Source organism: Octopus sinensis, linkage group LG9 (genome assembly GCF_006345805.1).
Source record: "Octopus sinensis linkage group LG9, ASM634580v1, whole genome shotgun sequence".
In the NCBI taxonomy this organism is placed as follows: Eukaryota; Metazoa; Mollusca; class Cephalopoda; order Octopoda; family Octopodidae; genus Octopus; species Octopus sinensis.
In genome coordinates this window covers 19,569,904-19,587,403 of record NC_043005.1, presented here as the reverse complement: position 1 = coordinate 19,587,403, position 17,500 = coordinate 19,569,904, and the positions used below count along the sequence as shown (strand labels likewise).

General features: G+C 36.7%; 1 protein-coding gene and 1 long non-coding RNA gene across 2 annotated transcripts in view; one reads left to right on the top strand and one right to left on the bottom strand.

Annotated features, from left to right (window-relative positions):
• Positions 1-17,500, bottom strand: part of LOC118764785 — a 24,192-nt gene that overhangs the window by 940 nt on the left and 5,752 nt on the right. Inside the window, exon 2 of the long non-coding RNA XR_005000588.1 lies at positions 10,534-10,546. This is a non-coding gene — a long non-coding RNA (uncharacterized LOC118764785). The remainder of the gene's footprint in view (positions 1-10,533; positions 10,547-17,500) is intronic.
• LOC118764784 overlaps positions 1-17,500 on the top strand; it is an 18,325-nt gene that overhangs the window by 651 nt on the left and 174 nt on the right. Inside the window, exon 2 of the mRNA XM_036505811.1 lies at positions 15,695-17,500. This exon is cut by the window's right edge and continues 174 nt beyond it. Within this exon, the coding sequence (XP_036361704.1) occupies positions 15,736-17,500 (1,765 nt within the window). The 5' untranslated portion in view covers positions 15,695-15,735. The remainder of the gene's footprint in view (positions 1-15,694) is intronic.

Sequence of the window (17,500 nt, the reverse complement as noted above, 5' to 3'; positions counted from 1 at the left end):
AGCAAAATGCTTAGCGGTGTTCCGTCCGTCTTTTTGTTCTGAGCTCAAATTCTTTCGAGGTCGATTTTGCCTTTCGTCCTTACGGGCTCAATAAAAGGTGGAGCTGGATGAGTCACCCCTCCCCACCAAAAAAAAAAAAAAAAGGAAAAATACGAGCTTTCGGAAATCTTTTTTTCTCAGTCGATTCTTAGGTTTTCGATGATGGAGATTCCGAACATCCAAAAAATCACGTTTTAAAAATTTTTTAATTCCCACTCCTCACCCAAATTTTTAAATTTTTAACTTTTTTCGATTTTTTTTTTGTCAATCTACTTGGAAAAATACGAGGCTTAATATCGTGTTTGCTTCTATGAGAATCATTTACCTTTAAAAGCGAAAAGGAAAGACTTCCGCCCGCCCCCACCATTTTCTCCCAAATTTGTTTATTTTTGTAATTTTTTTTCCTAAATCCCCGTTTTCGGATACGGAAGTTCCGGAAAATTGCCAAAAATCGACATTGTGAAGTTCCCTCCTTCTCCCAACTTCTTCAATTTTGACTTTTTTTCCCTACCACTAACCCTACCCCTAACCCTAAAATCCTAAACCTAAAACCCTAACCTTAGCCATAACCCTAACCCTAAAACCGTAACCGTAAGTACAGAAATGTTTTGAAATATTTGTTTTCTGGACAAAAAAAGTGTTGGAAAGACTTCCGCTCGTTCCCCCACCCCATTTTCTCCCAAATTTATTTTTGTAATTTCTTTTGCCAAAAATCGGCATTGTGAAATTTCCCCTTCCCCCAACTCCTTCAATTTTAACTTTTTTCCCCAACACTAACTCTAAAACCCTAATCCTAAAACCAATGATTCCTGGAGGGGGCAGTGCCATTATTTTTTCTGAACAAAAGTAAGGGGTTTGCAGCACATTAGGCGGGTTATTTTTCTTAGTGAAACGCGTGCGGGTGCACTTATCAAAACTTACGAAAAAAATTCTGGCGTCAATACGTTCAACTAAAAATTCTTGAAAGCAGTGCCCTAGCATGGCCACAGTCTAATGACTGAAACAAGTAAAAGGTGAAAAAAATCATAAAAACCGAAAAATATAACCGTGGGGCTTTTGTCCACTTTGACACAATAACTATAGGGCTTTTGTCCCACACTCATAAAACATCTGTTTGTTCTCTACACCACTTGTCTTCGTCTTTTCGTCTTTTGTGAATTCTCCTCCCCCCACTATATATATATATATATAGAGAGAGAGAGAGTGTGTGTGTGTGTGTATCAAATAAATAATTGTTCGACTAAACATTTCAGGCTGTGTGGTAGCGTTTTAAAAAAAAAAATCACTATCGCTTTGCATATTTCCCGCTAAAACTCCAATTGGGTTTCATTTTTGTGTGTGAGAAGAGAGAGCGAGAGAGAATATAAAAGTTGCGTATTTTAAATTCCCCCACCACAATTTTTAATTAAAAAATTTTTTTTTGTCAATCTACGTGGAGAAATACGGAGATTAAGAATATGGAAAATTTTATTTTTAATTTCAAATTTTCTATGAAAAGCTCCAAAATTGATCCATAAGCCTTTCGCTGTCTGAAACTGAAAATGTCGAGATGGTAAAAATAACAGCTAAATGTCTAGAGAATTCTTATTTTTATAATTCCCCTCTCTCTCTTCCCCCTCCCCCCTCTCCTTCACCACTCTCCCTCCCCCTCTTTCTTTCACACAGTACTGTGGAAGAGAAAGCAAATGTTTTTTTTCTTAAACACACAATATATAATCTGTAAAATAAGGGAGTATTTAAAAGATACAATATTTTATCATGAGAATATATATATTTTCTCACACAACAATTAAGATATATTTATTTTTAATCGCTTCTTTGTAGAGAGAAAGCTTTTATTTTCTCACCTCCACCCCCAAGCAAAAATGAAACCCTATTGGAGTTTAAGCGGGAAGTATGCAAAGCATAAGTGATTTTTTTTAAACGCTGCCACACAGCTTGAAACGTATAATCGAACAATTATTTATATTGATAAACTTTAGAAAAAAGCTTGTATTTTGGGATTAATCTAATGATTTAACAACAAGGTATGTAATAAGTACTTTTCTGAAACAATTTGGTACTAACCCTTGTGTGTGTGTGTCTATATATACATACGCACTTTTATATATGTATATATGCTTACACACACATTTCGTAGACTATGACTTCAGAAAAAATATTTTTAACATAAAATACACACAATATAAATGTTAACATATTAATTCCTATTGTACAAACTAGTAAATATTTATTTAATGACGAACCGTTCAATCATCACTCTCGAAAACGTATTTCTGTAAAATGGTGGGGTAAAATTTCCGAGGATTCCACCCCCCACACGTTTTCCGGCCCCAAAAAGTATTTTGTGGCATATTAGGTCACCTTAATTCATTCAACGAAAAAAAAGAAAAATTTCCAACCATTCCAGGATGGGTGGGGCGGTTTCCTACCCATCCCTTTTTTTAAAACAATAATAAGGGGTTTGCAGCACATTAAGAAGGTCAGGACACTTGATTCCACGCAAAAAATACGAGGTTTTTTCTTTCTTAATGAAATGCGTGCGGGTGCACTTACCAAAATTTAACATTTTTTCCTTATCTTTCTTCCACCACAGCTTTCGAAATAATAGGGGTGGGGGTATAATTTTTTTTGGGGAAAAATTTTTTTGAAGATTTATGAAACAAAAGTGTTACCATAAAAAAATGTGAAATCTCTCAATAAATAGAAATAAAATACTAACGAGCCATCAAACAGATTTAAGTATTTGCATAATCGTTCAATTTACTCGAGATTCCCAAGTCTATTTTTCTATTTCCCCGGATTGTTTCGTTTTCTCGATCAGTTCTGCAGATATCTAAAAACCAAAGATCGCCCAAAATTGAAAACTCCAAATAAAAAAAAAAAAAATAAATAAAAAAAAAATGCAGATGCCATTAAAAATTGGGCAAGCTTTCGTTTTACGTACATATTAAGGAGGACAAGGAAGCAAATGGAAAACAATTACGAAGCCATTTAACAGCTGTCTTCATTTCGCAGAATATTTCCGATGTCACTTAAACTGTCTGAGAAGAGATTGTCTGGTTTCCATAAATGTTATATTTTTGACAAAGCACCATATCATTTCTGCATTTAAATTTAATTTGGCAAAATATTTTCGTCGCTTTGAGACCGCGAACTGTTCACTGACAAAACTTCTTGCTGCACACCTTCCACGCTGCAATTGTTTTCGTTCCAGCACACGATCTCAGATCAAGTCACTCGCTATGCAAGTACATCTCTTTATCATTTCTATTGTATTTATATGCAATGTTGCATCGTTGACGCTGGCCTTTCTATCGCTCCGTTTGGTAGCCATTATATGTACATAAAACGAAAGATCACCAAATTTTTTAATGAAAAGGTAAATTCTTATATTAATACCCGCACGATTTTCACTAAAATGAAAAAAAAAGACTCGGATTTTTTTGTCTGGTATCAAATACCCTGACCTAATATGCTGCAAATCCTTTATTTTGGTTCGGAAGAAAGTGGTGGTGCTGTCATCCCTCTCCCGGAATCATTGAAAATTATTTTTTTTTTCGTTGAATGAATTCCTGTGACCTCCTAATATGCTATAAAACTCCTTTTGGGGGTCCGAAAACGGGGAAGGGTGAGGTGGAAGCCTCGGAAATTTCACCACCACCCCCATTGATTTTTTTTCACCCGCACGATTTTCACTAATAAAAAATAATAAAAATTGCGCCCAAACTAATTGTTTATTTTTGGGGGGTGGGGAGAAAGATGAACGATTTAAAATAAATGTTTCTTAATCGTATGAAAAAGTATATATATTCTGATAATAAAGTAGTGTATCTTTCATAAACATCCTAAATTTATAAGCTATATCTTGTGTGTTTAAGAAAAAACAAAACAAAACATGCAGAAATATATTTTCCAGAGTGTGAATTACATGGTTCGTTATTAAATATATCCCCCCTGGCCCCCTACCATTTTTCCGAACCAAAATAAGGGATTTGCAGCATATTAGGAGGTCAGGGTACTTGATTCCACGCAATAAATCCGAATTTTTTTTCTTAGTGAAAATCGTGCGCGTGTTAATAAAAAATATTTACAAAAAAAAAAAAAAGAATTTATAAAATAAAAACTAATTCTTCAACAGTTGAGCTATACAATGTGTTTTTAAATATAAAATATATAATTCTACAAAATAGAATTTCTCATCATTGGGTGCTGGAGCGTTTAAATTAAACTACATTTTCCTTGGAATATTATTACGGAAGGTTTAAGGTGGCGATTTGGCACGCCGGGCGAAATGCTTAGCGGTATTTCGTCTGCCGTTAAGTTTTGAGTTCAAATTCTGCCGAGGTTGACTTTGCCTTTCATCCTTTCGGGGTCGATTAAATAAGTACCAGTTACTCACTGGGGTCGATATAATCGACTTAATCCGTTTGTCTGTCCTTGTTTGTCCCCTCTGTGTTTAACCCCTTGTGGATAGTAAAGAAATAGGTATTTCGTCCGCCGTTACGTTCTGAGTTCAAATTCCGTCGAGGTCGACTTTGCCTTTCATCCTTTCGGGGTCGATTAAATAAGTACCAGTTACTCACTGGGGTTGATATAATCGACTTAATCCGTTTGTCTGTCCTTGTTTGTCCCCTCTGTGTTTAACCCCTTGTGGATAGTAAAGAAATTGGTATTTCGTCCGCCGTTACGTTCTGAGTTCAAATTCCGTCGAGGCCGACTTTGCTTTTCATCCTTTCGGGGTCGATAAATTAAGTACCAGTAACGCACTGTAATCGACTTAATCCGTTTGTCTGTCCTTGTTTGTCCTCTCTGTGTTTAGCCCCTTGTGGGTAGTAAAGAAATAGGTATTTCGTCTGTCTTTGGTAAAAGAGAACGATATAATAAGTACTAGGCTTACAAAGAATAAGTCCTGGGGTCGATTTCTTCGACTAAAGGCAGTGCTCCAACATGGCCACAATCAAATGACTGAAATGTGTAAAAGAGTAAGTATAGTAATGTTTGATCCACCAGATTGTTTTCATTGTTGGTGAATGAAGAAGCTTACATGGAACTCAACAGCAGCGGCTAATGTACTGGACATAGGGCGAAACTTCGGCGATCTTTCGTTATAAGGTCGTTTGGATATCTCGTCTTGGACATCTCGTTTCTTCTCCGCATCATCTAGGGGCAAATAAATATGTAAAGCCATCTTGCGAGAGGCATCATCCCTATCCTGGCTATATATTTTATTTTGATTTTATTTTATCTAGTTTCAGCTCACGAGCTGTAGCCATGCTGGGGCACCGCCATATATTCACGTGATCAGTTAAACTTTGTTCCATGAGCTTCTTACTCTGTAGTACTTCTTTACATCTCTGCAAACCGAGCAACCCGTTAAAAAGGAGGGAAAAAACGAGTATTCGATCTCTCGGTTCTCTACCACTTGATCACACACACTGTATGTCTATCTGCCTGTCTCTCGCATCTCTTCGTCTGTTTCTTCCTCATTCATCCATCTCTCTCTCTCTCTCATCTCCTCCCCTCTTTAGTTAAATGGTCACATAATCTGAAATTTAATTAAAGTCACGTGGGAATATCCTCTAAACAATTAATGAGTTTACTTGAGAGTTTGTCTACAGAGAATTACTACAATCTAATTAGGCTTATTACTTCTCTGACTTTCACGCATGTTCCAATAATTAACCATCAATTAACCCCTTATCAGCTGTACTTTCATCAATATCGATTGTTTATCTCCCAAATCAGTTCTGATCAAAGAGGTCCCCCCTCCCCCGCTTCTATTATGTCTAGAAATACATCATGAACCAATTTATTCTCTCTTGCTTAAAAAGCTGGCTTTTATATGAGAGAGACAGAGAAAGAGAGTATAGAGATTCGGCCGTTAGACCTAGAAACTCGAGTGACCGTGTGACAGTAGTAGTTATGGTAGTAGTGTTGTTGTTGGTGGTGGTGGTAGTAGTTGTGGTGGTGTGTTGTTGTTTTGCCTAATTCAGTACTAGACAATTATTCTTATGGTCAAAGGCCAGTGACCCCGCCACCATTTTTTGCGCGGCTGTTTCTATAACTATATTAAGTAATTGTTCAGTTTCGTTATATATATATACATATATATATAAGTAAATAAAATTAAAGGAAGATAAGTAGTACAAGAAGCAACTTACTTCGGAACTTTTTGGTTTGAACGGCAGTTTTTTCTAGCGGTGTCATATGAAATTGTCACCCATAATTATAACCCTAGGGGGTGGGGGAAGGGTACTTTTTTTTCTTCACAAATGTAAATAAACCTAATCTGTTTCTTAAACGAGGGACATATTCATACAGCACAGAATGCTTTTTAACTCAATACACGTATTTGATAGGTTGAAATTGCAGAAATTGAAGAAAAAAACCCAACAAATATCTTACAAACAATAGAATTTTCTCAATAAAGCCAAGAGAAAAAGATGTTTTATAAACACATTCTACCAGTATACGAAGTTAAAATTTTTTTAGTTGCCTAGAAATTATGTTAAAAACTGCCGTTCAAACCGAAAAGATCCCTTACTTTTTATACAGCATAAAGACCGGCGATCGCCGCCAGAAAGTGAACAATGTCCTCATTTTCTCAGTGGAATTACGCCAGAGAAACTCATGCAGATATGAAACAAACGATTCGTCCGATGTCCCAAAATGTCGTTTCAACTTCCGTTTCACCCGCATCCAAATATGTTCCACATTTTGTGTGTGGACGTCTTGATCATGAGGATCAACACAATGTTGGTGTATAATTACCCCATGCGTGTAGGCACCACCATTGAGAATACCGATGTTATTATATTCTCGCCATCCATTGCTGACTGTTTGAGACCCAGGCAAAATCCTGTTCAGTTAAATCAGTTCAGTTAAAGTTTCTTCTGTGCGGTCAGGTACTTCGACCAAAAAACACTTTATTGAGACTCTCTCTATGCCACAGAATACCCAATGTCTATTTACTTCTTTTAATACTTATCTCTCCCTTAATTTTTATTTGCTTTTTTTATACTTAACTAAACCGAATAACAGATCTACATTTAAGAGATGAAGAATTATGTACTTTAGGATATTTGTCGTCATCTTGTTTGTTGTTAACACAACGCTTCGGCTGATATACCCTCCAGCCTTCATCAGGTGTCTTGTGGGAAATTTCGAACCTGGGTTCTCATTCCTAAGGTATTTTTCGATGTTATTGTTGTTACTATTACTATTATTACTATTCAAGGACCTGAATGTATTTAACACATGACCAATCAAAGGCAGTTGTGCGGGCAAGTGAAGCCATCATCTTAGACATGTCTATCTTTCTACATCTACCCCCACTTCCGCCAAAGCCCTAACCCCTCTCCCTGAGTGCTTCACTCGTAGCTGAGTTACAGTAAATCATGCAAAGAACAAACTCGACAATAATTAAGAAAAATTGCTGGCTTGAATAGACACAACAGTTCCTATCCAACAACGCACTCTCTGCAAGAGCATCACTGGAAACTTAGAGCTCAGACCCTAGAGCATTGGACTCATAATCATGAGGTAGTGAGTTCAATAGCTGGACCGGGCTATGTGTTGTGTTCTTGAGCAATACACTTTATTTCACCTTGCTACAGTTCACCAAGTTGTAGAAATGAGTTGCAACTCACTGGTGTCAAATGGTATCGGCCTTTACCTTTTCCCTTGGATAAAATTGGTGACGTGGAAAGGAGAGGTTGGTATGCATGTCTCGGAGGGGAACTTGCTAGGTGCAATCCCGTGGTTATTCATGTGACCGAAGGGGGTCTTTTTCTTTCTATCTTTCTTTCTTTCTTGCTTACGACTACGCCCCTCATAGAAACCATCCCATTGATAACCATGAAGCTTCTCAACGATGCACTCCAGCCTCCGACCTACAGAGGTGCTTGTCTCTTCAATTTACCTTTTCAACTCTTATAGTGACCTCTGCTTTTCGGAGTTAGATCCTCTAGTTTCGCCGACTGACCCATTTCTCCTCCTCTCATCAGTCATATTTTATATCCACTCCAATGATCCACACCAACTACATAATTCAATCCTTCTTTCCCAGAACGTCAGACTTCTGGAATTCCATCCCCGTCCAGATTTTCATGCTAACTTTAACATGCAGAGATCTATGGAGACATCTATTGCGTCGGTCTTGGAAGTCATCCTCGCTCACAACACCTTGAACACAGAACCTTTCCACTAGATCAATTTTAAAAAATAACTCCAAAACAAACGTGCAATTTTTGCTTTTACTCTTTCGTACCGAATCAATCATCTTTCCTAAATGTGCATTATTAACTTCGATAACAAATTCTGTTCAGATTAAGTAATGATACAACAAAACAACAGGATTATTGTAGAGTAATTCATTTCATATATTTTGTTGTCTAGGGAGAGTCAAATTGTCTTAATGTCTTATAATCTAACACACACATTGGTTCGATTTCCTCTCAATTATATTTTATATTTTCTTCTTTCAAAATTTTTCTTTGTTTTTGCAACCTTGTCAATAGATGTTGATACTGTCCGTTATTCATATAAATCTCTACCTACAACTTCTCAACATAAAATATGATATTTATTGGAGCAAGACTTCCTTTTGTACCACTCCAAATAAAAACCTTTATTATTTAAAAAAAATTTTTATAGAGACCCCGTTTTCGGGTACGGAGATTACAAATCTGAAAACAGATTGGCAAAATCGGCATTTCAAAATTTCACCCCAACCCTCAATTTTATTTTTTACTTTTTACAGAATTTTTTTTTTTGCAAAATATGCGGGAAAATATGGAAGGTTATGATTCTGAAAAAAAAATTTCCAAAAATTTTTGTAAAATTTCAATTAAAAAAACCCCTCTCCCCTTCCCCTTGCAGTCTATGCATAAACATGAAGTTTTGAAACCCTTTTCACCATTACGTATGTGTTGACTGATATTCTAAAAGTGAAACTTTGGAAGTGGTGTGGTGATAGATGTGCGACATGGGGAAAAGGATTTTGGAACTTTAAAAAAAAAATTTCGGTTTTAAAATGTGGACGGTGGTCCGATTCTGTCGTTCGTTTCTCTTCGTTTCTCTTTATGATTTCCAAATAACTTTTTAAATACTTCCAAATCAAAATTGGACGCACATGGCGGAGACGTAACACACCCGCTCCCGTACATTTAATAAGCCTTCAAGCAGCCTGTCCACATGCTAGAAATAACAGCCAATTCTCACACAAACTCTTTTCCGCACATATTTAAAAAAAAAAATTTACATATACGCTTCATATGACCTAGAAGTCGATTGAGGCTGAGCTTCGACAAAAAAATCTCATACTGGCCGGCTTTGTTTCTTGGCGATAAAATTTCAGAGAAATTTCCCGCGGTAAAAAGAGATATTATAAAAAAGTTAAAATAAAAAGTTATTGCCAGGAACTTGGGATCCTTGCCAAACAAATGCGTTGCCCATCTTGTAAAACTATACTGAGCAAATTTTACAAAGTGAAGCGGGCCGGAAGATCTCGCTCAGAGCGCAGGTTTCAGTGCAACAAGGAAAGTTGTAAGAAGTCGGCAAAAACCCCCAAATATCACTTCGGAAAGGAACTTGGTTTGGCCATAGCAATTTGTCTGGCAAAAAGTTAAAATAAAGTGTTCATTTCTTTCTTTATTTTTTCTTTTACAACTGAAAGTTTTGGAAATTTCCAAAGTGTTTTTTTTTTCTACAAAACGAAACTTGAAAGGGCATTTACAAAAAATACAGTATGAGTACCGAAATAACAGCCAAATCTCCAACAAACTTTCTTGACACACACCTACACACATCTGTTTGTGATGCACATACAGCATGAATTCGTTGAAAATATCAAAGAAATTTCATTTTACATGCTGTTCGAATTTACGGGGAATAAACTTCGGAATTATTTTTTCAACATTGTATTCCGGGATCCTTATATTCCATTTCGAAATTTCGCGCGGTGGCAGAAAATGAAACAATTTGAGTGCACATGCACAAATACCCGAAAGGGGAATCAGTTGACCCGACGAAAATCAAAAAACAAACAAAAAAAAACTACACTTTGTTGTAGAATTCACATTTAATCTGGTACTTATTCTATTGTTCTCTTTTGCCGAACCACTAGGTTACGGAGACGTAAGTAAACCAACACGATTAGTCAAGCGGCGATTGATGACATACGCAACGCAAAGACACATACACACATACATATGTGTATGTATATACACACACGCATAGGTGCGCGCACACACACTCATACACACACACACACACACACACACACAAATATATCTTTTATCGTTTACTTGTTTCAGTTATTAAACTGGGGCCATGCTGCAGTCTTGAAGAATTTTAGTTGAACTAATCGACCTCAATATTTACTTTTTAAAAACCTGGTACTATCGGTCTCTTTTGCAGAATAGCTATGTTATGGCGACGTAAACACACCAACACCGGTTGTCTAGCAGTGGTGGGGAGAATCACAAATACACACGACGGGCTTCTTTCAGTTTCCGTTTACAAATTCCACTCACGAGCCCAAGGTGCCACGCAGTGGGATTGAACCCAGAACCATATGGCTGAGAAGAAAACTTCTTACCACATACCCACACATACAGGCTTCCTTACAGTTTTCGTTTGCCAAAATCACTCAGAGGCTATTGATCGGAATGAGACTACAATAAAAAAATATTTATCCTAGGTGCCGCGCAGTGAAACTGAACTCAAAGCCACATGGGCAAACAAAATTATTTTAGTTACTGATTGACAAAATGAAAGTGAAACTAAAACGAAAGATCATCTTTACACTCATACACGTCGCTCCCCTCATATGTATAGGGTGTGTCCCTTTCAAGCGGATATCACTAACATTCAATATCTGCTAAAGTTTCGATTTTTTATCAATATAGAGGGCGCTGAAGGCGGTGAGTTGACAGAATCGTTAGCACACCAGGTAGTATGCTGAACAGCATTTCGTTCGTTTTTACCTTCTGAGTCCAAATTCAGCCGAAGTCGACTTTGCCTTTCATCCTTTATCAGGGTCGATAAAATAAGTACCAGTTAATAATTTCGCTACAACCGAAATTATTGGGGAATTATTGTATGAAAATTTTAAATCAATACACGGGCCGCTGGAACAAAAGAATACTGAAAAGACTGTTTTGATTGTGTATTTCATTAAGTTGCCTTATAATAACTTCCAGCCACAGTGATGATGTCAATATTCTTGGATGTATAAATAAATAATGTAGTATATTAGGTTTAATTTAAACTATTAGTTTTCCCTTCTCTTACCAGTAAATTGTTTCGTCAATCAAAATAACGTCAGCCAAATCGGTTTCTCCGAGAGTTACTTCCCCTGAATAGTTGCAAGGGAGATTATTACGTTCTAAGCAGTAATCGTAGTAAGTCCATAGAGAAATTTATATTTTTCTCACTGTGCACTAATATCATTAATAAATTTATTAATATCAGCTGTGGATCATAAGCATACACAAGTGGACCGCCAGATAAGATACTTCGCGGTATTTAGATATTTAAATTCCTAGTAAAAAATACCACGGGGGTAACTGAAATATTTAACCGACTGTAATCTTCATAACAACGTGTAACCATGAACACAACTTAAAAGGAATTATTGCTGCCATTATCCCTTATTCTGTGATTCCTGGTCACATAAAAGAACGTTTCCAGTCTTCTATGCCTCAGTAGTGTTGTGGCTTAGTAATTACATTTTATTAATTGAAGAGTTTAGAATCGTCATTCAACGAAGCTTTTCTCATACATGGAAGCACTCCGTCGGTTACGACGACGAGGGTTCCGGTTGATCCGAATCAACGGAACAGCCTGCTCGTGAAATTAACGTGTAAGTGGCTGAGCACTCTACAGACACGTGTACCCTTAACATAGTTCTCGGGGATATTCAGCGTGACACAGAGAGTGACAAGGGCGGCCCTTTCAAATACAGGTACAACAGAAACAGGAAGTAAGAGTGAGAGAAAGTTGTGGTGAAAGAGTACAGCAGGGATCACCACCATCCCCTGCCGGAGCCTCGTGGAGATTTATGTGTTTTCGCTCAATAAACACTCACAACGCCTGGTCTGGGAATCGAAACCGCGATCCTATGACCGCGAGTCCACTGCCCTAACCACTGGGCCATTGCGCCTCCACTCTCATACATATGCATGTACACACAATGACATATATGATTTATGGTAAAGCAGAGACAGCCACAAAGAGTTGGAGGTTGAGGCTTTTACTTGTCAGGGGAGTGAAGTGAGGATAGTTTTGATATTAATGTATTTCTTTACTGCCCACGAGGGGGGCTAAATATAGAGGGGACAAACAAGGACAGACAAAGGGATTAAGTCGATTACATCGACCCCAGTTGGAAACTGGTACTTTATTTATCGACCCCGAAAGGATGAAAGGCAAAGTCAACCTCGGCGGAATTTGAACTCAGAACGTAACGACAGACGAAATACGGCTACGCATTTCGCCCGGCATGCTAACGTTTCTGCCAGCTCGGTTTGGGTAGATGCATTGTAGTTGTGCAGTAGGTGGCCCTTTTTTTTTTTTTTTGAAAGAAAGCAACAAGAACGAGGGAGTAAAGAAAAAGACAATTTAGTATCCCAGAATATCTATAAATACTGGATGAACAGATGTGGCAAAAATGTAAGAAAGGAAAAGACAAAAAGTGTTTTATTTTTTATCATTTGGGTTGTGTATAGGAAGCACCGTGGCGAAAAGGGGTAGTCCTAACATACATATATAGGTTAAAAAAGGAAAGAGAGAAAAAGAGAGAGACGCTACTGCCTTTAAGATACATGTAAAGACCCCCTTCGGTCATGAATGACCATGGGATTGCACCTAGAAAGTTACCCTCCCAGGCACAAGTCCGGGCAAGGTTGTTTATGGAAGGCCAGCAGTCGCCCATGCAAACCAGCCTCCCCTCTCCACGCCACCAGTGTTATCCAAGGGAAAGACAAAGGTCGATACAGCTTGGCACCTGTGACGTCGCAACTCATTTCTACAGCTGAGTGAACTGGAGCAACGTGTCCGGGATTCGAGCTCACAACCTCACGATCGTAAGCTCGACGCTCTAACCACTGAGCCATGCGCCGAGGTTATTTATATGTGTTTCCAGATGTAAAAGGGAGAGTAGAGAGAATTTATAAATATATATGATCAAATGTACGTGTGTGTGTGTGCGCACACCTGTATAAAGTATATATATACATGTAACGAGTAAAAGAAACTGTAGTAGACATCCTGGCCTTATATTAATGAAAGACAGCAACAAAAATGAGAGAAAAAGAGAGCACAGCTGACTAGTTAAGAAGTTCACTTCACAATTGTCAAATCATTCTTTGTGTTATATATTAAATGGAATCTTTTCGTTTTGAACGGCAGTTTTTAACATAATTTCTAGGTAACTAAAAATTTAAAACTTCGTATACTGGTAGAATGTGTTTATAAAACATCTTTTTCTCTTGGCTTTATTGAGAAAATTCTATTGTTTGTAAGATATTTGTTGTTTTTTTTCTTCAATTTCTGCAATTTCAACCAATCACTGACGTCTATTGAGTTAAAAAGCATTCTGTGCCGTATGAATATGTCCATCGTTTAAGAAACCGATTGGGTTTATTTACATTTGTGAAGAAAAAAAGATACCCTTCCCCCCACCCCTAATCCTAACCCTAACTAACCCTAACCCTAAAACAGATTGAAATGCAATAGATCGATACTAGGGTCATAATTATAGGTGACAATTTCATATGACACCGTTAGAAAAAACTGCCAGTCAAACCGAAAAGATCCGTTAAATGTCATTTTCTTTAGCTCCAGTTTCCTTACTTAGTGAATAAAATCGGGCGCACAGAAACTGTATAGAAATCCGTCAAATAGATTGTACCAGTAATTTAAAGGTACAGCTTTGTTACACACTGTATCACATTAATTCTTCTTAAGAATTATGTTAAAGGTAGAAAAGTACACCTGTCTGAGGAATACTCGACCACTTGCAATGACCACATAATCCAGTTGATCAAACAATTGAACTCCAGTTGTTGAAACTGATGGCTTACCATCCATCTGTTTGCGATCATGAGTGCAATACCTTAACCAATAGGCCATGCACCCTCACACGCGCACACACACAATCTTTTATCAAGCACATTTTCGATTCATCAATGACGGTTATATGGCATCGATATTTCTGTATCTCTGCTGATAACAGACAGAGATAACAGAAACACCTATCACAATTTATTGATATCTAATTAACGCTTGTTAGTTTTGCCTTCAAATTTTCTAGCAACCAACCTGTACGATAACCCTGAGCCAACCAAAGCCATGTGAGTGGGTTTCGTAGATGGAAATTCAATGAAATCCTATCAAATATAAATGCATGTGTTTGTATGTGTATGTATGCATGTGTAGAAGCGCAACGGCCCAGTGGTTAGGGCAGCGGACTTGCGTTTGTAGGATCGCAGTTTCGATTCCCAAACCGGTCGTTGTGTTTAGTGAGAGAAAACACCTAAGGCTCCGGCAGGGGTTGGTGGCGAACCCTGCTGTATTCTTTCACAACTTTCTCTTTTTCTTCCTGCTTCTGTTGTACCTGTATTTCAAAAGGGCCAGCCTTGTCACACTCTGTGTCATGCTGAATCTCCCCGAGAACTATGTTGAGGGTACACGTGTCTGTGGAGTGCTCAGCCACATGCATGTTAATTTCACGAGCAGGCTGTTCCGCTTATTGGATCAATTGGAACCCACGTCCTCGTAACCGACGGAGTGCCACGATGTATGCAAGTGTGTGAACGTAGGTATGTATCTGTATTTGTTTACATTTCAGGTTCCCCTAAAATTGCTCAGCTAAGGGTTGTGATGCCATTGTGTCATCTGCTGTTTTCGCATCTTTAAAGACATGTGAATCAAGATACCCCTTACTTGAAAAACAAGCAACAGTTGGTGACAGGAAAGGCATCCATTTCTAAAACAATGCTTCGATAATGTATTACTCTCACTCATGTTAACATGGAAAACTTCGATGTAAAAATGAATGCATGATTTCTGAATGATTCTCTCAGAACTACTACTCTGGTGAAATCAGTACTTCTCTGATTAGGTTTAATAGGACTGAGACTATCAGTGTTATTCCCCCTTATTTTTCTTTGTAATTAATTAAAATAATAAAATAAAATATCAGTCATAGAGTTAATGATGTCTTTATTTTCCATATATATTTCAAATTAATTATTTAAAGCTCACTATATTAAATAATTTAGCACTTGTAGGATAGATTAGACAAATTGTAGTATTAATTTATTATATTATGAAGCTGAAATGGAGCCCAATGTCAGTCAAACAGATAACTCACTGACTGAGGTAAGGTTTGAGCATGTAGCTATGGGTTTACAAGTCAAGCACCAAATTTGACCTCACTGCCACTCCTGTTTGTACTTCAGCTTAAAAATATATGTTTTATTAATTGCTTAATTGAAATGTATTTTTAAACTGTTTTAATTTTAACATATCTTTCTATTTTTGAAATTTTATTTAAAAGTATTTATCTCTCTTGTTTTAGTAGATATATTAACAATAATAATATTTTGATAAAGAAAAATAAACATACTCTTTTCTTTCCTAACAGAAAGATGTTTCCATGTGATTGATATTATTCCATGAGAAGAAATGGCTCTTTCAGGAATGAAGAAATATTTAAAATTCTTAGAAAATGGAGTTACTTTTGAAATCAGCATACCTTTGAGCTTTATCCAGGAATATAATTCACTTGATTGGAAAGAATACATCTCTTATGTCTGTCATCACTATTGTAACAGTAATCATCAAGAATTTGAACATCTCAGCACTGACAGCTTTATACCGGGCATTTCCTATGGAATTAAAGAGAAATCAATTTCTTATAGAAAACAAACATTCTTCAAGGATAGTAAATGTCATTATAAAATCACTGTTATTCCAGATTCAGAAAATAGAGAATACAGCATTAATCCTATAGATTCCAACTCTTTATTATGCCCTGAAGACAACAAGACATTTTATAATGATTCTGTAGTTGCAGGAAAGTTTGTCAAAATGCAAGAATTAAAGAGAAGAAATTTAAACTGTGAGAGACAGTGGGATAAAGCATTTACCACTAATGAATTTGGTCAGAATTTTATTCAGAGAAATTATAAATGTTTTAAAGATGACATAGTTGTAACATTCAAGACACTCCCGAGAAATGCTATCACATTATATGAACAAGACTTTCATTTAAATTCCAACTTCTGTAAAACGGATTTGGATAGTGAAATTGTGAAGCAGATTACATTTTCTAGCTGCTTAGATTCATCAGATTCCCATACATACATATTGGACTCTTCAAGTGATTATTACTATTCTCAATCTTCTAAGCAACAAGATTTGAACATGAATCAACATTTGATTTCAGATTTGAAAACAGAAACAGATAATGATAAAAGCATTTATGGATTAACTGCTAATTCTTCCAAACATAGTCACTTTAGGTCAAAGTTTCAAAGAATATCTTCTCCAGATCCCAAAACTTCTAATGGATTGTTAAATAATTTTAAACAGTTATTTGATGAAAATGAACTTAAATCTCTATCAGCAATTAAAAATGAAGGCACGGATTTGGATTTCTCTGATTCACAGAATGGATTTGAAAGAACTAATGAAACTCTGTTGATAACACCATATTCTACTTCAAGCAGGCATGAAATGCCAAACAAAATTTTTGAAACTGAAGAAAGATCAAGAATGATTCTCTCAGAGTCAAACTATTTGGTAAAGTGTCCTGTACCTTACTGTGAAGCAATCTTTCATCAAATTAAGACACACATGAGTAACTTCCATTCAGAATTACCCAAATGGAAGCAGAAATTCTATTGTGATATAAGCAGTTATAACAAAACTGAAATGAAGTATGGCTGCCGCATATGTTCCTTGTGTCATTCAATACAGTTCCATATGAAATGGCATCTTACTCAGGTCCACAATATCTCTGTCAAGTCTAACATCTCTAAATATATTACACAAACTTCTGAAAGTATCATTTTAACACCAGACAAATTTTTCATGGAGGCAGTAATAAATGCATTTGAATGTTCTCAGTTTCAAAATGGAGGTGTTCAGTGCAAAACTGTAGTGAGTCATTCTGGATATATCCGAGACTTTCTGCTTACATTATCAAAAGATGAAAATTTTGGTAAATTATTTTTTGGGAAAGTTATTGGAAGTAATCTCTCTGCTCTGATCAGTGTCCTCTGTGAACAGAAAGAATTCGATCAACAGATACTCTCAGAACAACTACACAGTTTGCAGAAATTTTTTAAATTCCTTCATTGTAATTTAGATATGTTCTTACCAGTTGGAACCAGTTGGCTTCACCAAATTTTTCCATCTTGGTACATTCTAGAGTTGACTGAGAGGG